The sequence below is a fragment of the Peromyscus eremicus genome, chromosome 9 (assembly GCF_949786415.1).
Source record: "Peromyscus eremicus chromosome 9, PerEre_H2_v1, whole genome shotgun sequence".
NCBI classification, from domain to species: domain Eukaryota; kingdom Metazoa; phylum Chordata; class Mammalia; order Rodentia; family Cricetidae; genus Peromyscus; species Peromyscus eremicus.
This window is the reverse complement of record NC_081425.1, coordinates 138,252-164,231: the sequence shown is the minus strand read 5'-3', so window position 1 is coordinate 164,231 and position 25,980 is coordinate 138,252. Positions and strand designations below refer to the sequence as shown.

General features: G+C 39.9%; 1 protein-coding gene across 2 annotated transcripts in view; it reads right to left on the bottom strand.

Annotated features, from left to right (window-relative positions):
• Fgf14 (fibroblast growth factor 14) overlaps positions 1 to 25,759 on the bottom strand; it is a 651,360-nt gene extending 625,601 nt beyond the window's left edge. For both annotated transcript variants that reach the window (XM_059273157.1, XM_059273159.1), the window contains exon 1: positions 25,552 to 25,759. In XM_059273157.1, the coding sequence (XP_059129140.1) occupies positions 25,552 to 25,759 (208 nt within the window). The remainder of the gene's footprint in view (positions 1 to 25,551) is intronic.
• Positions 25,760 to 25,980: the final 221 nt, after the last annotated feature.

Below are 25,980 nucleotides of genomic sequence, written 5' to 3'. Positions count from 1 at the left end.
GGATACAAATTGGAAAGGAAGAAGTCAAGCTTTCCCTATTTGCAGATGACATGATAGTATACTTGAGCAACCCCAAAGATTCCACCAAGGAACTGATACAGCTTATAAACACCTTCAGCAACATAGCAGGATACAAGATCAACTCAAAAAAATCAGTAGCCTTCCTATATACAATGGACAAAGAAGCAGAGAAGGAAATCAGAGATACATCACCCTTTACTATAGCCACAAATGACATAAAATACCTTGGGGTAACACTAACCAAGAAAGTGAAGGACCTATATGACAAGAACTTTAAGTCCCTGAAAAAAGAAATTGAAGAAGATGTCAGAAAATGGAAAGATCTCCCATGCTCATGGATAGGCAGAACTAACATAGTAAAAATGGCAATCTTACCAAAAGCAAGCTACAGATTCAATGCAATCCCCATCAAAATACCAACACAATTCTTCACAGACCTGGAAAGAATAATACTCAACTTCATATGGAAAAACAAAAAACCCAGGATAGCCAAAAGAATCCTGTACAATAACACAACCTCTGGAGGCATCACGATCCCTGACTTCAAGCTCTACTATAGAGCTACAGTAATAAAAACAGCTTGGTACTGGCATAAAAACCGATATGTGGACCAATGGAATCGAATTGAAGACCCTGACATTAATCCGCACACCTATGAACAAATAATTTTTGACAAAGAAGCCAAAAGTGCACAATGGAAAAAAGAAAGCATCTTCAACAAATGGTGCTGGCAAAACTGGATATTAACATGTAGAAGGCTGCAAATAGATCCATATCTATCACCGTGCACAAAACTTAAGTCCAAGTGGATCAAGGACCTCAACATAAATCCAGCTACTCTGAACCTGCTAGAAGAGAAAATAGGAAGTAGTCTTGAACACATTGGCATAGGAGACCACTTCCTAAATAAAACACCAGTAGCACAGACACTGAGAGAAACAATCATTCAATGGGACCTCTTGAAACTGAGAAGCTTTTGTAGAGCAAAGGATACGGTCAACAAAGCAAAGCGACAGCCTACAGAATGGGAAAAGATCTTCACCAACCCCACATCTGACAGAGGACTGAGATCCAGAATATATAAGGAACTCAAGAAATTAGACATCAAAATGCCCAACAGTCCAATTAAGAAATGGGCTATAGAACTAAACAGAGAATTTTCAACAGAGGAAACTCAAATGGCTGAAAGACATTTAAGGAATTGCTCAACATCCCTAATCATCAGGGAAATGCAAATCAAAACAACTCTGAGATACCACCTTATGCCTGTCAGAATGGCTAAGATCAAAAACACTGAAGACACCTTATGCTGGAGAGGATGTGGAGCTAGGGGAACTCTCCTCCACTGCTGGTGCAAATGCAAGCTTGTACAACCACTTTGGAAATCAATATGGCGCTTTCTTAGAAAATTGGGAATCCATCTCCTTCAAGATCCAGCTATACCACTCTTGGGCATATACCCAAGGAATGCTCAACCACACCACAAGAGCACTTGTTCAGCTATGTTCATATCAGCATTGTTTGTAATAGCCAGAACATGGAAACAACCTAGATGCCCTTCAACTGAAGAATGGATAAACAAAATGTGGTACATATACACAATGGAATACTACTCAGCAGAGAAAAACAATGACATCATGAGGTTTGCAGACAAATGGATGGATCTAGAAAAAATCATCCTGAGTGAGGTAACCCAGACTCAGAAAGACAAACATGGTATGTACTCACTCATAGGAGGATACTAGATGTGGAACAAGGATGACTGGACTGCTACTCACAACACCGGGGAGGCTACCTGGAAAACAGGACCCCAAGAAAGACACAGGGATCGCCCAATGACAGAGAAATGGAATGAGATCTACGTGAACAGCCTGGACATGAGTGGGGGTAGTGAAGAGCGAGGGTCGAGGGAAAGAGAGCTTGGGGGAGCGGGAGATCCCAGCTGGATCAACAACAAAGAGGGAGAACAAGGAATAGGAGACCATGGTAAATGAAGACCACATGAGAATAGGAAGAAACAAAGTGCTAGAGAGGCCCACAGAAATCCACAAAGATACCCCCACAACAGACTGCTGGCAATGGTCAAGAGACAGTCCAAACTGACCTACTCTGGTGATGGGATAGCCAAACACCCTAATTGTCGTGCTAGAAACCTCATCCAACTACTGAGGGATCTGGATGCAGAGATCCATGACTAGGCCCCGGGTGGATCTCTGGGAGTCCGATTAGCGAGAATGAGGAGGGTTTATATGAGCGAGAATTGTTGAGACCAAGGTTGGATAAAGCACAGAGACAAATAGCCAAATGAACCGAAACACATGAAATATGAACCAATGGCTGAGGGGTCACCAACTGCATCAGGCCCTCTGAGTGGGTGAGACAGTTGATTGGCCTGATCTGTTTGGGAGGCATCCAGGCAGTGGCACCCGGTCCTGTGCTCATTGCATGAGTTGGCTGTTTGAAACCTGGGGCCTATGCAGGGTCCCTTGGCTCGGCCTGGGAGGAGGGGACTGGACCTACCTGGACTGAGTCCACCAGGTTGATCTCAGTCTGTGGGGAAGGCTTTGCCCTGGAGGAGATTGGAATGGGGGGCGGACTGGGGGGAAAGTGAGGGGGGGCGGGAGGGAGAAGAACAAGGGAATCTGTGGCTGATATGTAGAACTGAATTGTATTGCAAAATAAAAATTAAAAAAAAAATTAAAAAATAAATAAATTTACTGGGTTGTGTTTATAGCTCAGTGGTATGTTTTCTAAGATATACAAAGCTTTTGGTTAAACCTCCCAGAATCAAAAACAAGTCATAACAAAAGATTTTATTTACTACCACAATTTACTTACTATAGCACTAATTACAGAGGAAAATCTTCAAAATATTAATTTAGTACTAATTTTAGCATAGTCTTTCATCTTAACAGCGGATATAAGAAAGAAACTAACATTGTTACTGACAAGATAATTAGGAGAAATGAGCTAGTAAATAAAGATCTGCATGCTAGATTTTATATTAGTTATTCTATGTATATGTATTCTCTTCTGATCACTGCAAAGAGGTAAAAGTAGTATTTACTCTCTCTTCTATCAAAAGCAAAACAAAACAAAAAACCCTGAGGCACAGGCAAATCACAAATGAGATTTTAAATGCTAACATCAAAGACTTTTTTTAATCGATGAGAATAAAAAGAATAAAAATTGATTTTTCAAATATATACAACCCAACAATAATTATCTAAGGAAGTCAGTAAACAGGCATTTAGTGACCTGAAATGAAGGTCTGACAAAACTAGACCAGGTAGATCAAGAGGGCTGGAGGACACTTGGGTAAGTGCAAGACAATAAAATATACAGCATCTAGGTAGGAGTTGCTCCAAAAGACTTATCTGTGGCACAGGAGAAATAAAGTGTTTTTTTTAATCTGGTCTACAGGATATTTTCTGTTAATGCAAATTTAAAATTCAGATTTTTAAGTGATTTATTCTTCAGTATTATATGAGTATCATTAAAAACCATCATTAAATCACTTATTTGGCCTTGAGCTCTGCTCCTAAGCTTATTTTGGAGGTATGTAAAATTAATAAAAATATCACCACTAATTTCAAGAAAATCAAAATTATTTTATTAATTAAGCAAATCCACTCAATGTCAGGAAGTTTGTCACAGGAAAAATAGGAATAGAAAGGAGAGGTATCCTCATACTTGCTTCTCTGATCTACCTATGCACTTAAATGAACTGGACTCTCTCTCTCTGTCTCTGTCTCTCTCTCTCACACACACACACACAAATTCAGTGTTCAACATTGTGCACTCTCTGTTTCTTGATGCTAAATGCACATACAGATTAACATAAAACACCAACAACATGTCAACATACTTGTCCTATATATCCCATTCTAAATTTGGAAAGCTACATTTCTTACCTGTCTAAGTAGTAAATTAGGATGTAAAGTGTTCACTTCTTATCTCATCAATCAGGAAGCTAAGACAAAAAAATTATGAGTTTGAGGCTAAATTACATGGTGCCTTCCAAGACAGACCAATCTATAAAGTGAGCTATTACTAGAAAGAGAAAGAAAAGCAAGTGGGGAGGAGAGTAAATCAGAGCAAGTGAGTGAAAGTTATCTAACACCATGATACTCTTCTTTAGTGATGTAATTTCAAAAGAAAAAAGTTTGACATCATAAAACAAAAATCTTTGAGAGATCACATGTCATATTCCTTAAGAAAATCAGACTAAGATCCTCTAAAATTTCATTGCAAAGTCAGCAAAGCTTCTCACAGTGTGTCTCCTAAAAATCACCTTTCCCATTTGGATATCTCACTAATATTGAGGTTCTGAATTAAGTATTCTAGATCAAATAACAGTAAATGTCCCTTCTCTTAATCCTCAGAGCACAACCAAAGCAACTGAGTATTTTTATACATAGTACAAAAGTAATCAACACATAATGACATGGTACTGGATAACCTGATAAAGCTTAGGTACTTTAAAGCTCAATTCATGAATGCCCCCATAATCAGTTCCCAGCCTACCCCACAAATGCCCCATTAAAGAGCCAAATCCAAGCATCAGAAGAATCAGAAAGTTCATTTTGTTATTGGTTTAATCACATCTTTCAGGATTCATGTTCACATCTGCATCATTCACTGACTGATGCTTCAGCTGCCTACCCATTCAGGAGAGTCTTCCTAATGATGACACAGCTTGGATCTCCTGCACAGCAGAGGATAGTTTCTTTTAACAAAATATAGTAATCTAGTGGAAGATGTGATTCTCTTATAACTCAGATGGCGCTCATATCAAGGAATATATGTTTTGCATGAGATACTTAATAAGTGAATTAGAATAAATGTAAATACAAGAAATGTAATTTGCATCTCATTGAATCCTGACCTTTATGTCTTCACCTTTACAACTAGAAAAATTACGTGTAAGTATAGTATCTATAGTCAGTATACTAATAAAATGTCTGTGCCTTGAAAATAAGCATCACTAAGAACAATCAGAGCAATTTTGAATAAAATATGGCAACAAAAGTTGTTCATCCTCCTTGCTTGCTACAAGTAGTCTAAGCACTTTTTACAGTACTGGTGTTTATGTTATCTCAAAATTCTAATCCCCAATTCAGTATTAAGAAGAAGTGAGACTTTTAGGAAGTGATTAGGTCATGATCAGGTCTTGTGCCTCCAGGACAGAGCTTTGTAAAAGAAAAGGAAGGATGTTCCATCGTTCCTTACATCATATGATGATACAGCCAAAATGGTTCCGTATCTGAATCCAAGATCAAGCCTTCAGGAGACACTGCACCCTTTGACACTTCAACCTTGGTTTTCCCCACCTGTAGAGCTATGAGAAATAAATTTCTATTGTTTATAAACACCTAGACTAAGGTATGTTCTTCTGGAGCCCTGAATGGTTTCAAGCATATGTTATTTGATTTCTTGAAAATGCTTGCACGTTGCAGGAAGCTATTGATCTAAAAGCTCTTTTGAAATAAGATATAGTAAAAGTAGACATGCACTCCCATAAAAAATTCACCTTATCTCTACTGTAGGTCCATTAGACACCTATAATTTATTTCTTTGAAATATTGAGACATTATTAGATCATTCTTTGATAAAATTAGTTAAAAGTGGTTGTAGAAATAAAGAAACATTACTTTGGTTTATATCAACTCAGAATAAGCTTTCTAAACATTCCTTAAACAAATAAATGCCAACATGTAAAAAAATACACATGTTTCATACTATGTGAAAAAATTAACTCACAATGGATCCTAGACGTAAATGTAATTACTACATCTCTCCAACAAAAACTTAAGGCTACATCCTTGTAAAGTGGAGTTAGGAAATGATTTCATAGATATAAATAGTATATTTATATATATATATATAAATATATATTATATATAGATATAAATAATATATATATATATGACTGATGAAAAATTGATAAATTAGACCTCACAAAATCAAAACACTTTAAAGGATACCATCAAGAATGTGGGAGTAAAATAAGCAGAATGGAAGAAAATATTTGTAAATAATAAGCCTTATAAGAAATTTGTGTCTAGAATATATAATGGACTCCTTACAATTCAAAACTAAAAGAATAAATGACTCAATTTAAAGTGTCAAAGAATGTAAGTGCATATTTCTCTAGAGAAGATACACAAGAGGCCAATAAGAACATGGAAAGGCACTCAGTATCACTAGTAACTGGGAAAATACAACCAAAAACTACAGAGACATATAAACTTACACCTGCTAGAAGGACTAGAATAAAAAAGACAGTGACAAATATCATCAAAGATGTAGAAGAAACAGAATTTTCAGATTATGTCATTCTAGGCAAGCAAATTTAAAAAACAAAAAAACTGCAAAAGTAGCTCAGTGGTAGAGCACCTGCCTATCATGTGAGGCCCTGGGTTCCATCCTCAGAATCAGTTACAATGAATAACAGCCCCCACAGATATCATTAGTCAGCTTTGTGGAATATGTCAGTTTCAGATCACAACCTGTTTTACATTTGTTCACTGATCCATTGTCATTTTCGAATGTGCCCAGCTGTTGTAGTTTAAAACTTAGTGTTTCCCAAAGGTCCAGGTAGTAAAGACAGTCTTCAGAAAGGTACAATTGGAAGGAAGGGGAACTTTTAAGGGGGGGGGGGGGTTAACAGGTAGTCTTTGTGTCACTGGACCATACCAAAAGAGGAGATAGTAGGACTCCAACCCCTTCCTCTTTTTTTGTATGTGTCCTGACACTGAAGTGAGTGTTTCTGTGCCATCCTATTCTTTCGCCCAAGTCAGTTGACTCACCACAGGCCTAAAAGCAATGAGGCTGACTAGCCATGGACTGAAAACTCCAAAACAGTGAGCAAGAATAAACTCTTTCTTTTTATAAGTTGATTATCTTGATATTTGTTACAGTAGAGAAAGCTAACACAGGAATTTATTCTCAGATCTTAAGAGCAATGAGCTCTTGATTTAGTCCAAATCCTTTGCTAATTTAACCCAATGAATAGGATCTCATGACATTAATATTAAGGACATGAGGAAAAGGAGAGTAAGGAAGAGCAGAGAAGGGGAAAAGATCAGTTTATCCCTTCATTAGAATATAAGATGATCTGTTTCAAAACAAGACCCTCAGAAAAGTAAGTTTAGAGGACTTGGGACATTTCGTCAAGGGAGCCCCATATTGAACTGCAGGTAGACCACCTGAAAGGACAAAAAAAATTGCCAAGCTTGGTATCACATATTCATAATTTCAGCATCCAGGAAGGTGAGGCAAGAGGATTTTAAGTTCAAGATCACCTTGGGCTACAATTAAATCTATGTCATTAAAACCAAACAAAATTCAGGAATAGTTATGCATCTTAGTTAGGATTTCTATTGTTGTGAAGAGACACCATGACCACAGCAACTCTTAAAAAGGAAAATATTTAATTGGGGTGGCTCACTTACAATTCAGAGGTTCAGTTCATCATCATCATCATGGGATATACTGATGTGCAGGCAGACACGGTACTGGAGAAATAGCTGAGAGTCCTACATCTTACAGGCAACAGGAAGTGGTCTGTGACACTGGGAGCAGTTTGAGCAAGAAGAACTCAAAGCCCTCCTCACAGTGACACACCTCCTCCAACAAAGCCACACCTCTTAATAGTGCCACTCCCTTTGCAGGCTATTTTCTTTCAAACTACAACACTATGAAAGCCCACAAACTGTCTAGTATAACTATTAAACTGTTTTTCATGATCATAAGTCTAAGAACTGAAATAGCAACAGTTGTACCAACCTACATCTGAGTTTTTACTTGTTTCTTTTAAATTATTGTTAATATGAACACTGTCTTTGTGGCTCTCTTATGTAAAATATTGTGATGTCCGACAGATAGGGTGAGGACATAAATGTCCAAGTGAGTTATCTACTATGTATTCATAGCCATAAGTACATTTAACTACTTAGTGTTTACCTGAAACTTAGAAAATTACAAACCACAATTTAACCTGTGAGGTGCTATGTTAAAGTAGCATGTCACTATGCATTATATAAATATAGACACTTTGTCATAATGTAATATAACAATTAAGAAATAAACATATTGTATTATTATCTGAAAATCACCTTTCTGTAACTGAAATATATATATACATATATATATATATATATATATATAGTACCAACATCTATTGTTTCCCATAATATTTTCATAATTCTAAAGTTGAGACAGATAAAATCATCCATAACAAAATATATACTTGTATCTAAAAGCATTTCTACCATTTAGCAATGTTAAGAAATATAAAAGAAGTACAAAGATTCATCTTACATTAAAATTTTAATACTAAAATGAAAAGTATAGTCAGACTGATATCAAGATGAAGGGTGATAGATACCACCTCTGTCTTCATTGACTAAGAAGCATGAAAGAGGAAAGCTGCAAGTCTCATTGTTAACTGAATGACCCTAAACACCCTTATGTGGGTTCTCAAAAGTCAGTTGGTACCTGAGGGGATGGATATAGTGATGGGCACTTACCCAAATGACACAGTTTGGACCATGATTCTGATGTAGCATCTTTACTTGAGCAGAGTGTACATTACACCTTTTATTCAGAATTATGTTAAGATTAATCAGTCAGGCCCTTTCCTTGATACCTTAGCATCCAGTCCTGTGACATTATGCAGTTAGTCTATTCCTCTCTCCCTAATTTACCAAAAAAAAAAAAAGAAGGTTTGATTCAATCACTACTCACCCAACACAGAATTTGGATTTAAGTTGTGTTGGCTCCCAAAACATTATATCTACCACCATCACCATCTAAAAGAAACATATTCCCATTCCTATATGTATGTGGCCATGTGTATACCATGTGACTTCTAATTTAAGGCCTTATTGGTTAGTTACCTGTAAGATTTCCTCTTTAATAGGTTATCATTCTTAAATATTCATGTTATAAATTTGTGCCATTTCAAAAATTAAAATATCTAGGACAAAGATACTGATATCCTAACACACAATTGAAATTTTGTAACCAAAATAGTACAAAATAAATATTCATTCCCAAAAATGTTCCTGTAGTAAAGTGTTCCTTAATGTATATTTCCACTAACAATAGTCAGCACTGTTGGAGCCAGAATAACACCATAAATCACTGCAGAAAAAGAACATAAGGGAATGAGATGGAACAGGGATGGAGTGGGAAAGCAATGAGAGAGATACCAAGACAGAGGGAGACATCATGGGGAGAGGGAGAAACCCGGTGCTAGGGAAGTTGCCAGGAATCCCCAAGGATGACCCAGCTTGGACTACCAGAAATAGTGGAGAGGGTTCTTGAACTGAACTGGCTTGCCCCAGTGATCAGGTCAGTGAATACCCTAACTCTCATCACAGAACTTTTCTCCAATGACTGATGGAGGCAGATGCAGAGATCCACAGCCAAACACCAGGCAGAGCTCCAGGAGTCCAGTAGGAGAGAGAGAAGGGATTCTACAAGCAAGTGCATCAGGATCATGATGGGGAAATCTGCAAAGACAACCAAACCAAACTAGTGGGAACTCATGAAAGTTGGATTAATGGCTGTGGAACCTGTATGTGTGGTGATATTTTATTTGTATGTTAATATAAAGTTTGCCTGGAGATCAGAGGCAATAGCAAGCCATTTTAGGTAAACACAAAAATCAGGCAGTGACAGCACATGCCCTTAATCCTATCACTTAGCAGACAGAGTCTGTGTGTGTTCAAGACCTTAATAGGGAACAGAGCCAATCATGGTGACACATACCTTGAATCCTAGTACCAGCCACAGAGACTCAGAGTTCTGTATAGATAGGCAGTGACAAGGAAGTGAGGTAGCTGGGCTAAGCACCAATGAGAGGGCAGAACAGCAAGGCAATAAAAGCCTGGGTAGACAGGAAGTTGTGGCACTTTGTAAGCTGCAGCAAGGTGAGGTAAGGTTATTTGGTGGCTATTCCTATTTCCCTGATCTCTAAGGTTTTCACTCTTGTATTTGGCTCCATGTTTTTTTTATTTAATAAGACCACTTAGAAATTTGTCTACAATTGGCACCAACATGGGGCTCGAACCCAGAACCTTGAGATTAAGAGTCTCATGCTCTACCAACTGAGCACATGGGACTGGACTAGGCCCTCTGCATGGCGAGACAATTGTGTAGCTTGATCTGCTTGGGAGGACCAGTGGCGGTAAAATCAGAATCCATCCTGGGTACATGAGGGGGCTTTTTGGAACCCACTACCTATGATGGGACACCTCATGCAGTCTTGAGGCAGGGGGAGGGCTTGGACTTGCCTCTGCTGGATGTGCCTCCCCATGGGAGGCCTTGTGCTGTGGGATGTTCTGTATGGCAAATGTGTTGCTAATTAGTCAATAATAAAACACTGATTGGCCATTGGCTAGGCAGGAAGTGTAGGCGGGACAAGGAGGAGAATAAAGCTGGGAAGTGGAAGGCTGAGTCAGAGAGACACTGCCAGCCTCCATGATGAGAAACAGCATGTGAAGATGCTGGTAAGCCACGAGCCATGTGGCAAGGTATAGATTAATGGAAATGGATTAATTTAAGCTATAAGAACAGTTAGCAAGAAGCCTGCCACAGCCATACAGTTTGAAAGCAACATAAGTCTCTGTGTTTACTTGGTTGGGTCTGAGGCTGTGGGACTGGCAGGTGAGAGAGATTTATCCTGACTGTGGGCCAGGCAGGAAAACTCCAGCTACAGCCTTGCCTTCTTGTTCAGAGGAGTGCGGGGTGGGTTGTGGGGAGAAGCTGGAGGCAGGAGGAACGAAGAGGTGACCTTTTATTGGTGTGTAAAATGAATGAAAAAAGTCTTAATAAAATAAATAAATAAATAAACAAACAAACAAAACAAACAAGAAAGAAAGAAAGAAAGAAAGAAAGAAAGAAAGAAAGAAAGAAAGAAAGAAAGAAAGAAAGAAAAAGATTCCTGTAATGGTTAATATTGTCAGGTTGATAGACTTTTGAATCACCCAAGATACACATCTCTGAATGTGTCTGGAAGTTTCCAGAGAGGTTTAACTGAAGAAGGAAGATCCACTGTGAATGGGCAGCACCATCCCAGGGGGTAGGGTCCCAGATTTAGTAGAAATAAGAGAACAAAGAGCATTAGCATTTAACATTAGCATCCTGTGCTTCCTGGCTGTCAATATAATATGATCCACAGCCTCATGCTCCCCACTGTGATAACCATACCTTTAAATTATGAGCCACAATAAACATTTTCCCCCTTAAGTTGCTTCTTTTCAGATATTTGGTCACACTAATGAGAAAATAATATAATACAATGTGATATGAATTGGTGAAAGAGTTCTTGTGTCCAAATAACCTACTGGTGAAATTATTAAGGCCACTTCACGTAGTTAAAAGATTTATTTAATGGCGTAACTTACAAATTAAGGGATAGGTAGGTAGCGGGGTCTGGGGAAGGTGTATCACAGTCCAGCGGTGTTCTCTGGAGCTCTGCTTGGTCCACCTCCACCATCCAGGGTCCTGGAACCTAGAGAGTGTCCGTCGATCCAGATCTCGGGTCCTCAGGCGCCTCCCTTTGCCCCGCCTTGTAGGCGTGACAGTTGCCGAAGTCTCAGTGGGGGTTGGAACTTCCAGAACAAAGCTGGAATGGCTACCCACTACAATAACCTGTTTACATTTTTACTCCTTCCCAGTTGAATGTTTCAGTAGAAAACATCATCTTGCAAAAATAGCAGGTAGCTACTAGAGGGGTAAGTAAGTACATAGTAGTTCATTACACAATGTGAAGAATTGCAAAGCTGCCAGAACTAGAGATATGGCTGTGGTGGTCAGAATGTGCACAACTATCTTTCAGCTTCATGACTATGAAGGGCATGAACTCAGCCACTAGCTACAGGTCCCACTTTACAAGTTCAACATATTATCCATGACTTCAACTGAAAAATAGCCTCAATGTATGTTTTGAAATTATGAGGAATGGCATGGAGGTCATGAAAATCACAGGAAAGAATTCCTTTGTGAAAGTAGATTTAAAGACAAGGTACCCACCCCATCTCTCCAAGCCTTGTAACAGCTTCTGAACCAGACAATCATTGCAAGGATGTATGAGCAAACCATCTTATAATCAAGGGACAGTATCTACCCATGATGTGAGGACATATTTGTTTGCTGACCAGGATAATGAGTATATTGCCTTCATACTCTAATAGGTAACTTTGTTAGAAGCCTCTTAAAAGCCTGAGGTTTTCTAAATTTATATTCTAGCTGCTACACAGATCCACCTTATACAGATGTCTACTGCATCATTGGACATTGCCTCTGAGGATCCGGGCAACGTATTGGACACAATGAGGTGATGAGGACATGAAGCCCAGTCTTCCTATTATTCTGGAGTAATCAAGCCCCTTTTCCATGTCCCAGTAGTCTCCTTTCTTGCAGTAGCATCTTTGTAACCTGTGACAAGCTTAAAAATTCCGTACACTGACAACTTATAGATGTTAGCTTCAATTTATTCAGTTAGAAGTTTCCAGTTTACAAATTAAAAACCAAAGCTGCCCCATAAAACCTACAGGTCTAACACCAATGACACAGATGTGTCTCAAAAACATGAACTGATACTCTCTGAAGAAGCCACTCTTTGCTGAAGATCCTGCAGAAAATTAACTCCTAGAACTTTTTTCATAGGTCATTGTGACAGCTAAGAATGCAGCATATAGAGGCAAAGTTGTCTTTGGCTACTTTCAATCCTATCTAAAAGCCATTTACTTTCAACCTTTGCATCTGACCTAACATCTTTGTGGTTACCTGTGAAATTTTTACAATGTATTCTTAGCTATCCACTGGTTTTCACCAGCCCTAAAGCTAAAAATGTTATAACATTCAAAACCTGCTTTCTCCCATTGACCCAGTATTTGTTAAATGTGCTAACTTGTTATTTTCTTCTGTTCTGTGACTATAAAAGATAATGTAATCTTTTCCACAGATTAACAAGTTATTTAGAGTCATCAGAATCCCTGTTCTCAGGCCTTGATTACTTATATTTAGGTAAGAAGATATCACTCAGTTCCTTTTGATCAAAGGCAATGTTTTGCTTCAACAAAAGCATTCTGATGACTAAAAGAAACAATCTATGAAATGTGAGGGTTTTGTGATTCAACTACAGCTTAAGTTAGATGGAGAAATTAGAACACTTCTGAAAGAGAAAGGAGAATTTTTTTATGGAGTGATCAGTAATGATCTAATTCCTGATTAGATTATTGTTTATCACTATAACCTACAACTGTCAAAATCCATCAGGCTATAAATAATGTACATTTAGATTAATTTAAATCATATCACAAAAAGAAAGCATTAAAATCTTCAGGTTTCTAAAAGTTGAATTTGTGGTAGTTCATTTTAGCTTCAGGTCAAAATGATTCACAAAAACACAAGAACAAATATTGATGACTTTTACATATACACCTAACAGGCTTTATAAAGAGGCAGCTGCAGTATAGGAACTTCAGGGTATTTACTCTAGAGTTAGGTCACTTTGGTGTACACTCAGATTTTTCACTTTCCAGCCTGGAGACTCCTAAACTCTTTATGCTTAGGCTTCATAATTTTTATTGTATTTTTATTCTTTGAGAATTTTATATATTTATACAATAAGATATGGTATTGAGCCCTATCTTCTGCTTCTAACTCCTTTGCTCCCCTCAACATGCTTCCCCAACTTCATTTCTATTTTTTTCTCTTTGATATCCCACTAAGTCCAGTTAATGCTCCCCAAATGTACACAGGTGGAGGAACATCCACTGGAGCATTACCAGTGGTTACACTCTAAAACATAAATGAATGATAGTCCTTCCCCAAACAGCTGTCAACTGACAGTTTCTCCTCAGCAAATTAATCAGGCTGATATTGCTATAGCAACTGAAGACAAGCTACCACCTCACATTAAGTTGGTCACTGTACCCTAAAACAATTTCTAACATTCATCATCTATTTTATTCAAAGCATCTCCTATATTATCACATAGTGTATTCATCTATCAAAATACCCCCACAGTACCACTTGAAACATATAATGTTTATATTTTATTTAACTTTTTAAGTCTTTTATTTGATATCTATTATCATATATGTGAAATGCAAGGAATTTTACTCCATTTAGTTACCATGTAAATAGGAATATATCTTTAAGTTAGTGAAAAAAATCCAAATCACATTGATCATAAAAGGAAAAACTTTAGCATATTAGGTTTCTGCTTTCAATTCACCTGAGAGTAAAACTGTAGTGCAGATCGATGATGACTGCTGAATGTTTAATTAGCAAACTTAGCAAGATCTCCCAGTAAACACAGCCTTTCATTGCTTAATACTTACAACACCTAATGCTCAAAAGGAACACAATGAGAGAAGACTAGGTCCAGACTGTTTTTATTTTAATCCCACAATTGAAGAATATCATTTTTGTTTTGGTCTTTAGGCTTTTTTATTTTTGTGTTTTTTAAAGTACAATACATTACTGTACTACATGCAGAAAGTGGGAAGAACAGAGATGATGAATCCTTCCAAGCTACACTTTATCTAAAAGGCAGTTTTGCAGAAAAGGTTATGGCTCACTTCAGTGATCCACTATAATTGCTCAGACAACAAAATGCTATGGAAGGGGAAAGACATTTTAATTACAAGCACTTTCGTTTGCATCTGGGAAGCAAGAATACATTACATATATAAATCCAGGAGGTTTGGGCTTCTTTCTCCTTTACCAACAGACTGGAACAATCATCTGAAAACTTGACTTTTAATTGTACTACTTGGCTTCTCAAATTAAACAAAAGATATGCAAAAATGCCTGCTATTGACAAAGAACTGTACATAACCATAGAAGACACTTTGCCTTGTCGTCATTATAAAGCATTTCCATCTTTATGATTTTCAGAGTAAAATCAAGAAAAAGAATCTCATCCACAGAAAGATTCCCAGAATTATTTGAATTTTGACTTAGAAACCTGTTAAAGTCACTCAGACCAAAGGAATTGAAGACCCTGACACAAATCCATACACCTATGAACACCTGATTTTTTACAAAGAAGCTAAAATTATACAATGGAAAAAAGAAAGCATCTTCAAAAATAGTGCTGGCATATTGGATGTTGACAAGTAGAAGAATGCAAATAGATACATATCTGTAGCTCTGCACAAAGCTTAAGTCCAAATAGATCAAAGACCTCAACATAAATCCAGATACACTGAACATGATAGAAGAGAAAGTGGGAAGCAGCCTTGAAGACATTAGAACAGGAGACCCCTTCTTAGATATAACACCAGTAGCACAGACACTGAGATTGACAATAAATAAATGTGACCTCCTGAAACTGAAAAGCTTCTATAAGGCAAAGGACATGGTCAATATGACAAAACAGCAGCCTACAGAATGGAAAAAGATCTTCACCAACCCCACATCTGACAGAGGGTTGATCTCCAAAATATATAAGGAACTCAAGAAACTAGATATCAAAATACCAAATAATCCAATTTTTAAAAAGAGGTACAAATTTAAACAGAGAATTCTCAACAGAAGAATCTCAAATGGCCAAGATACACTTAAAGAATTGTTTAACATCCTTAGTTTCCAAGGAAATGAAAATCAAAACGACTCTGAGATACCATCTTACACCTGTCAGAATAGCTAAGATCAAAAACACTGAGGACAGCTTATGTTAGAGAGGATACAGCCACTTTGGAAATCAGTATGGCAGTTTCTCAGAAAATTGGGAATCAATCTACCTCAAGACCCAGCTATACCAATCTTGGACATATATCTAAAGGATGCTCAATCATATCACAAGGATACTTGCTCAACTATGTTCATAGCAGCATTATTTGTAATAGACAGAACCTGGATACAACCTAGATGCCCCTCAACCAAAGAATGGATAAGGAAAATGTGGTATATATACACAATGGAGTATTACTCAGCTGTAAAAAACAATGATCTCATGAAATTTGCAGGCAACCCAGACGCAGAAAAGCAAACATGATATGTATTCACTCATAAATAGATATTAGTAGTAAAGTAAAGGATAACCAACCTACAATCTACAGCCTCAGAGAGGCTAGATAACAAGAGAAGTCAAAAGAGGGATGTATGTATTTCCCTGGGAAGGGGAAATAGAAGAGATCTGGGTAAACTGGGAGCTGGAGTTGGGGGGATGGGAGGATGGGAACTTGAGGGGGCATGTTGGGCAAGCTGGGTGCAGGAGGTAGGTTGGGAGTAGGACGAAGGGGCAGAGTAATGAAAGAGAAGTCTTGATGGGGGACCCATTTCAGGGTTAGGGAGAAACCTGGTGCCGGGGAAACCCCCAGGAATCCACAAAAATGACCCTAGCTGAGACTCTTAGCAATAGTGAAGAGGGTGCCTGAACTGGCCATCTACTGTAATCAGATTGGTGACTACCCTAATTGTCATCAGAGAGCCTTTACCCAGTAACTTATGGAAGCAGATGCAGAGCTCCACAACCAACCACTGAGCCAAGCTCTGGGAGGAGGGATTGTATAAGCCAGGGAGGTCAAGGTCATGAAGGGTACCCACAGAGACAGCTCATGGGAGCACATGGACTCTAGACCAACAATTGCAAAGCCTGATTGGGATCCACCTAGGCCCTCTGCATGTGTGTGACAGTTGTGTAGCTTGGTCTGTTGGTAAGGCTCCTAGCAGTAAGATCAGGACCTATCTCTGGCACTTAGCTGGCTTTTGGAAACCTGTTCCCCATTCTGGATTACCTCACCCAGCCTTGAAGCTAGCAGGAGAGCTCATTCCTACCTCAAATTGATGTGTCATGCTTTGTTCAAGCCCATGGGAGGCCTGCCCCTTTCTGAATGGAGATGGAGGAGGAGTGGATGGGGAGCAGAGTAGATGTGGGGTTGGGGGTGGGGAACTGTGGTCGGTTTGTAAAATAAATGAAAAAAATATTAATAATAAAATAAAAAGAAACTTGTCAAAGTTTCTTACTTGTTACTAAGTTCCTTGGGTCCTCGACAGAGCACTCTGGACAGCTTTTCAGATTCCAAAGCAAAGGCAATGTATTACTGACAAACTGCTGAAGTCTTAAAAGCCTATTGGCAGAAAGTTCTAGACTCCTTTAACTTCCTTTCCAAATTGACCTTTTCACTCAGACTGATTCCACTTCCTCTCTAGAGGGGTTTTTTGGGACCATAGTATCTCTTAGAATATTATTTGCTTCCTCTATGCCCTTTCTTCAGCCTTTCCTGACTCAAAGCTGTTTTCCACACTGGGGCGTAAAGGCTGCCACATTGACACATGATCTGTTCTTCTTTACCTTTTAACTATACTACTTGCCATTTCCTATTAACAACTTCTATCCTCATCTTAGTTCTTAGTATGTACTACTCTCATATGCTCGAAGCTTAAAACACACTGACTTTTCCATGCCAACCCACTTTCTCTAGTGACTAACTCATAGCCAATCATCATAATTCAGTTTTGTTCGCTATGGCAAGCCTTCTGTATCATCTTTGTTGACCCTTAGCTTATTTTCCTCTGCCTACAGCTCTGAGCTAGTATTGAACCATCAGAGCTAACCCAATTCTTTGTGTCTACTCCAAAATTATTCATGCTAGAACTCTTCATTTTGCTTCTCCTGCAACAACACCTGAGACACGGGAGAACTTAAGTCTATTAAGTTAAGAAAACAGCTAGATGTGCTGCATACCTGCCTCTAATGCCAGTACTCTGTATGTTGAGGCAAGAGAATGGTGAGTCTAGGTCAGCCTGAAATATATGGCGACAGAGGAGGGATAATATATACTTGACAAAGAGCCTGTGGTCCTAAACAACTTCATAAATTTCAGTGTTGGAGAAATTTCAGTGTTGAGAAATCTTCTTTTTAAACTTATAACTGAGATATTTAAAACTGCTATGGGATGGTCTGTATGTCAAGTGTGTTGCTGATTGGTCAGTAAATAAATCACTGATTGGCCATTGGCTAGGCAGGAAGTATAGGCGGGACAAGGAGAAGAATTCTGGGAAGTGGAAGGCTGAGAGAGAGACACTGCCAGCCGCCATCATGACAAGCCACATGTGAAGATCCCGGTAAGCCACAAGCCATGTGGCAAGGTATAGATTTATAGAAATGGATTAATTTAAGATGTAAGAACAGTTAGCAAGAAGCCTGCCATGACCATACAGTTTGTAAGCAATATAAGTCTCTTGTGTTTATTTGGTTGGGTCTGAGTGGCTGTGGGACTGGCGGGTGAGAGAGATTTGTCCTGACTGTGGGCCAGGCAGGAAAACTCTAGCTACAAAAACTTAAAGTGATTATTCCCAATAGCCCAAAGAGGAAAGGGAGGCAATGTATACATCCTATCCTTCAAAATGCTTAGCAGTCCCCCAGAAAAAGGATCTAGAGACAGAATGAGTCAAGTGGAACACCATCTCAACAGCAAACTCGCAGCTCTAGAAAACGCTTGAGTAGCTCTCTGCAGTTTCTTCTTCTACGGCTGAGAGTCGCTGCCTGTGTTTGTGCCTACAGTTATGAACTTTTGCAAGCAGTCACTAGTATTCCCAGTAAGGAGTTGGCACACTAGGAAAAGAAGCAAACCATTCATGAGCTTGAAGGTAGCCCCACATCTGATAAATACTAATTTTAAAACGCAACTTAAATGCAGTCAACAAAGACCAGGAAAGACACAGGGAAGGGGACAGGGGAGAAGAGAGCAGAGTAAATGTAAAGGTTTCAGAAATCAAAACTATGTGAGGTGGTGCTGCCTTGAAATTATTCTCAATCAAAACCATTTGGATTACACCTGAGACTGGAGCACATAAAACTTCAGGAATATATGCAAGTCTCCTGTAAGTTAATGGGAAAACTGAGCCCAGAATTGGGATCCAAAAAAGGCTCTCAGTCTCTGGCTTGCACACAGAGCAGACAGCCCAGTTCCTTTCTGCAGCACACTCTCTATAAAGCAGCCTGGGAGAGGAACAGGCAGAGGCGGCCACCTGTGGGCTGGGACCAAGGTTCCCTGCCTGTGCTGTCATCAGCAGGTGGAGCTCTCCTCCCCTGGGGTCCACAGGGCAACCATGGCCCTGCGCCTGGAAGGAAGAGGGCAGAGTGGCTGCCAGAGCCCTGGCCCTTACTCACTAGTTGCTCCAGCCCCAGGATCCTGGCCACTGAAGTTCCCATAGCAACCATGGCACCAGCAAAGGGGCCACCAGAGATGCTCTCGGGGTCAGAGGTCATCTCCGTGGCAACAGAAACTTCCCGTGCGAAGGTGGCTCCAGCAAGCTGCTTCTGCCGCATTGCACTGCTAAGCAGAGTCCCTGAGGCGGGAAACTGCGAGTCACTTTCCTGAAAGCCTAGGAGGGAAGGGACTGATGGGTCAGGCCGGGAGGAAACCTGCCCCTCTCAACCTGTTCCCTTCACCAGCTTCAGTCAGATCTCCAAGGGGTTTCCACGCTGTGAACAGATCAGAGCTGCAGAGTTTAAGACTCACGACTCATGGCTTTGAACAGAACAAATAATGTTAACAGTTCTCTGGAGGCCAGGGGCCTCCACCCAAAGCCATAGCTTCTGCCAAGCTTTGTTGTCCCTGCCTGACACAAACTCCAAGCCTCTCATTCCAAAGGCACTGTGTCCTACCATCCTCCACGCTATTAAACTGGCTCCTGGAAAAAGGAAGCAAACTAGTTTGGTGGTTGGTAGTAGATGGAGCAAAAAAAGTTGGAAAATCCCTGCTTTTTAAACTGCAAAAGAAAAACTAGAAGTGAGAAGGCTTCTTTAGAGACAGCTGCCAATTCAACAACAAATAAATAAATAAATAAATAAATAAATAAATAAATAAATAAATAAATAAATAAAGGAGGGTCCTAGATATTGCCTTGGAGAAAGGAGCTCCAAGGAGAAAAAGAACAAAACACTCAACTTTTGCAGAAAAGGAAAGAAAAAATGACCAGGAAAAAAAAAAATGAAACCGACATAGGGAACTGGGAGGGCTCCCAACCTTTATTTGTGATTTTAAGGGTAAGCTTACAGAGAGCATACAATAATCCCGTGGCTTGGGTTTTAGAGAAGGGTCAGGTATGAGGAAGAGACTGGAGGCCTCAAGTTTCAGATTCAGGTCATTTCTGTAAAATCACTCAGGTATGCAAAGAGCCAAACATTGATGCCACTGCTGCCATTTTCGCTTACCTATTTATGTTTATGTGTTTCGTTTCGTTTTCATCGTTCAGAACAGAAGTGAACGCTGAATAAACTTGGCCAACTATCATACTGCCAATGACACAGTTCCATGGTTCAGCTTTTAGAACTATCAGCTTTTCACTATTCATCTTACTGTAACGTTTTACAAATGTGCTAAGCTTGGGACACTTGAAGAGTGTGGCAAAAATTCTGCCTCTGTGAATTTTAAACCAGTTATTGCATTATGCCTAGGGTTAAGTAACAAGCAAAAACCTTTGAACCCAACTTAGCCCTACCCTCAAGTCAGTGTGTGTCAGGTATAGTCTGACACATGCAGAAGCTTTATCAGGAAAAAGGAAGTGCAGTAATGTCCAAAACCACTGTCAGTGTTCCCTATATAACAGATTCTCTGTAAATGTGTTCCTTGTTCTTTCTTTTGACCTCCATGTTCACAAAATCCTAGGAGTTTCTCTTTTTGACTTCCCTAATCACTGTATATCTTTGACCAAAGTAAAAGCATTATTTTGTAGTGACTAGAGAAATACACGGGGAAAACATCAGGATTAGTGACTCTTCCAAAACAGAATAGCAAAAATCTGGAATTGCATCTCAGGAATAAATTAAGAAATTGAGCCATCTCCCTCAGAAAATGCCCAGCCAGTCAATGCCCAGGTTCAGCTCACACCTGAATTCAATGCATGGCGCATAAACCAAAGGCTTAAGGAACAATATAGACTATCCCTGACACACATTGACTTGAGGGTAGGGCTAAGTTGGGTTCAAAGGTTTTTGCTTGTTTTTTAACTCTAGGCATAATGCAATGGCTAGATAAACTTCACAGGGGCAGAATTTTTGCCACACTCTTCAAGTGTCTCAACTGTTTCCCCATAAAGCACAAGAAACTATTTGGAATAAATGCTTCCATTTTAATACATATACACAGTATTTATAAAAAACTTATAAGTGAGGGTGAATGAGACAAGATGTCAAAATGAGCAAAGGAGCAAAAGCATTGACTACTGTCCTTGTTACTATTTGTATGAAAACACAAAAGTTTCCAATGTGTGTCTTGCTAAAATATGGAAAGCTGGGTTCAACGATTGTAAAGGAATAGTTCACTGTGGGAAATGTGAAGCACAGTATAGAGTTATCTTTAACACATTCGAAGAGTGGTGCACTGTTTAAACATCATCTTCATTGTTAAAGGTGAGTTCACATTATCATGCATTGATTTTACACTTATTAACTTGGATGTCAACTTAAAGAAAATAAAAAAAAGTCCACTCTTCCAGCAATTCAGTATTTGGAAGCCTTGCTAAAAATAATACCTTTGGTTCATGAAGTGGCACTGCTTGGTATAGCTCACTTTACTACCTCAGTAACTAAAACCTTCCTGGATGGAAACAAGGCCCAACTCAGTTTAAGAACGTTACAAGAAGAACTTTCCACCTGTTTCTTATTCTGTCTACACTATCTGAATTTGATATCTTCATTTGCTGCACACTTGGTGTATTTTTCCTTCCCTATCTCCCTATTTTCTCACTTCAAAAGGCCATGATGGGAACACAAAAGGCCAAGAATCTGTGGAATGTTTCCAGTGCACTCTGTGGAATTATGTCTAGGTAATCCACTTCCTATATATCTTCCCACCATAGACGTCTGTACTCAAGAAGATTCTCATACATTGTGAGAAGGCTTGGGGGTCTTGTCTGTGGTGTATTGGGTACAGTATGTGAAAGAGTCCCTGACTTCCTTTGCTTGTTTTATGAATCTGGAGAGACAGCAATGACACAACCTTAGTACTTATCAGTCATACTTTTTACCTTATCACTCTTTGCTTCAAAAGCAGTGACCTAGATTATTTTCTAAATCAGCCTATTATATACACTGGACATTCTAAACTATTATACTGGTTCAAAAAAACATACCAAGACTTTTCTAGGCCCAAAAAAGAGCACTTTGTACTTAGTATTCCTATTTAATTGATTTGCCTAAAATATAGTCACCTTTCATGACTCATACAGCAAAAGCTACAGCAGGTAACATTTCTTCTAAATGCACAGCTCTTGCTCAGCTAGGGAAATAGAAAGTAGGACATTTGAGCATGTATGTGCATCGAATGTGTTCTCTGATAATCACTGTACTTTGAAATACTAGATACTTTTTTGAAATTAGCAGATTTTACTTTACATCCAAATATTTTAAACCACTGTGATTCAGTTTTTAAAAGAATATGTAGCACAAACACATGCTGCATGATCTTTTCTCCCTAGATATCACATAACAGAACTACAGGACAAAGTAGTAAATCCATACCTCTATTATCTGCTTATTTTTACACTAACCTGCTCTAAAACTTTTAGCCCAGGAACCTTTAGCCTAACTCCCCACACTTGTTGATGATTTCAAGAACCAAAAAAAATCAGTAAATTATTTCATAACTTGCAAAGATAAAGAAGAAAACACAGGCTAAAATCTGTCTTTGAAATCATAAGGGATGCTTTGCACCAATTCCCTAGTGCTTGACAGCATTCTGTCAAGCTTTTTCATTTGAAACCAGTTAATTGTCCTCCTTTTAGATTTAAGATAATATAATAGGTAGTAGTCATTCTGTTCTTTTTGTTTTAAACAGTTAAGAGGATTTTAGTCCTTGTTTTATTTTAATTACCCAATTAAATTCTTAGTTGTATTGCTATCTTGGGATCAAAAACTGCAAATGATTATAGGCTTTGTGTTAATAGCAGAAGAATAGACCACACCAAGTACAATATCCAGAGGAAATGGCAGGCATGGGTTTGAGTCCAACTAAAAAGATCAAAGCCTTTTAAATGCCAGCTACATAGTTTGATACATCAATGTTCCATTTTTTTAATCTCCAAAATTCTCTGACTCCCAATTTGGACTCAAATCACTGGCAATCTAAGACACAACTATCTTATTAGAGTATTTGGTGATGTTGTCAGACATACCATGGGTTAACCCATCACTTCAACACTCAAGTACATTAGCATATATAAGCTGCAAAATAAATTGCTCTTAAAACAAATAACCATTTGTTTAACACCTTCCAAAACACTTTGGAAAGAGAAAACTATTCTAGAGAGATGAAAGTGGGTGGGGAGGGGGAAGTGTAATAAAAAGTACTTTAACCTAGTGGTGGAGGGATTGGCATTTCCAGTAAAATTATTTACAATAAAAACATAAAGGCCTCGGAACAAACTTACTCTTTCTTCCTGCTGAATTATTTCCCACTCACCAATACTATGGAAGGGCTGGCTTCAAGGTCCCTAGACAAATGGCCACGTCTCAAAAAAGAAAGGCTTTTTATGTGCTCCTTTCTCAGAAGAGAGCTAAATCTTTTCACAGAATAACCCAAGAAGGCTTACAGCCTTTGACCTGTCCCACTTTGGGAAGTCCTACAGACAGCTATTTCATGCCCAGGACATGAACCGGTGCTGCAGATGTAGGTGGGTAATTGAACCAAGCATCTGTAGTGTTAGGCTGGATGCCAAGGACTGGGAGTACACCCTGAGCCTGTATAAGTAATGCTCTGCTTAGTAAGGTGTCCAATCTGCTATCCCCTTAGACAAGTCTCGGGATGAGAACACCGTTCCAGAGTCACTAAACGCTGAGTAGTTAAGGAACAAAAGGGTAAAAGGACAGGAGACAGTGAAGGAGGCTGGTTAGACAGGTCGTGGATCTAGAACTCAGGGACCAGGGCTGTAGGACAGTGACAACAACTCCACTGCAGCAGGGAACCCTCCTGGAAGCCAACAGCTAGCTCCTCTCAGAACCTCCACAGTCCTCTAAGCTTCCCAGATAGGAGCAACTTCCCTTGGCTTGAGCACAGGAACATCGGCCCTTTTGGACACTCTTAACACCTCGCATGCACCTTGCCTTTTGCTGCATAAGTGGTGGCTGCAAAACGTCCTAGACCTCCACACCCACTGCCTCCAACCCCGCCCACCCACGCTCCTCTGTTCTCCCTGCAGCTACTGGGCCGCAGCCCCCTCTGCTCGCGTCATCTCTGTGATGCTACATTTGCTAGGCTCAGAGGCTGGGAGCGAGCAGCCACTTGCTGCCCAGCCGTGGGAGTTCTGGATGCCAGCGTGGCCGGCTCTGAGCTCCAGGTGTCAAGGCTGCCGCGGAGAGCCATGATCTAGTGCACCGCAGTGCCAGTTTCAGCAGCCTTAGTCGCCCCGCTGCCGCGGCAGGACAAATGATCCCCCGCCCCTCAAGCACAACTACAGACCAAAAGAAAAAAAAAGAAAGAAAGAAAAAGAAAAAGAAAAAAGAAAACCGCTCCAGGTCAATTCCCACCCTATCCCAGCCAAGGGATGCCGCACACTCTTGGCTGACAGCAGGAATGATTTCAGGAAAGACTGCACCCAGCCTCCTTTGCCACAGCTGCCACCACCAGGCAGCCCTCAGGCCTGGCTGCTTAAGGGCTGCTCGCCCACGACTCCACTGCTCCGAAACGCCTCAGACTAGACACAGGGAAGTAAACCCCTGGGAACGGCTCCCCAAATCACCTGCATTTGCATTTCTTATGTAATATACTGCAAGTTTCCCTGTTGGAGCCCTTTGAAATCTGGGCGCATGATCGCCAGGAGGTATAAGCCAGGGACCCGCTGGTCGTCCTGGGACCTACACACAGGATTTCCACGCAGTTTTTGAAAGGGGAAGGGACTTAAATGGCATGTACTAGAGGAACTGGGCTTGTCCTCTGGGTCCTGGTTCCCCCAGGTACAAGCCCTGTTCCAGTGTTCACTGTTCGCAGGCTGGATGTGTCAGAGGCAGACTAGGGAATGAGTTAATAACACCCAGAGCTAGACGAGGGGAGCGGGGGGGGGTGGGGGGGGGAGGGCTGACGGACGAGCCGGGCCAGGAGAGAGGGGGCGCTTTTACTCTGCTAAAGGTGATGGGATGGCGAATATTGTGCAAGCTAATCAGAAAGTCTAAAGCTATGTCCCCGGAGGAGCAGAAGTAAAGCAAGCTCTCTGTTCTTTCTCCTGGCACAGCCATAAGCCATAAGCCCTTCAATATTCCACCAGACACGGGAGACCAAACCCGTTTAGTAGAGGGATTTAAAAAAAAAAAGTTTCCTCCTCCCTCCTAGTGATGGATTGTGTCAAAGCTAAGAGCTGTTGATCACGGTTTTCGGGTCGAGAGGACGCAGATCCGGCGGTGGCTACTTGTTTATTCATGCAACACCTCTGTATGCAACACTGTCCGGGTTCCTTGCATGTTCCCTGGCATCCTGCATAGCAAAACTGCAGACCTAGCTCAGTGAGCAACAGACAGGATATTACGAGGAAAAAACAGAATATGATGCATGCTTTGCTTACCAGTTGGGTTCTTGTTTTTCTTAAGACTCTTGCCACAAAGACACTGCAGCATATGCGTTCCTTTGCTGAAAATGTTCCAAAGAAACCACATTGATTTGGGCGAAAAGCAACCCAGCAGCTTAGACACCCTGAGAAAGAAGAGGCCCTTGTGGTTGCATAATAATAACTTGAAATCAGTTCTCCTGAAGAGGGGCACCGGTTTTACCATAGGAAAAACGTTAATATTCCGAATCTTCTCCCAGTTTTTTCCCCTCACGTGGTATATCTCTTTGAGACTTCTCAGCGATTGTTTTTTCTCGGCCAGGGTGAACGATTTATCCCCTCTTGATCACCACTGGATCATGACCAAAGGGTTGGAGAGAAAAAATCCTTTTTCACATGAAGCCAAACCAAAAAAAGCAAAGAAATCCCAAACGAGACCAGAACTAA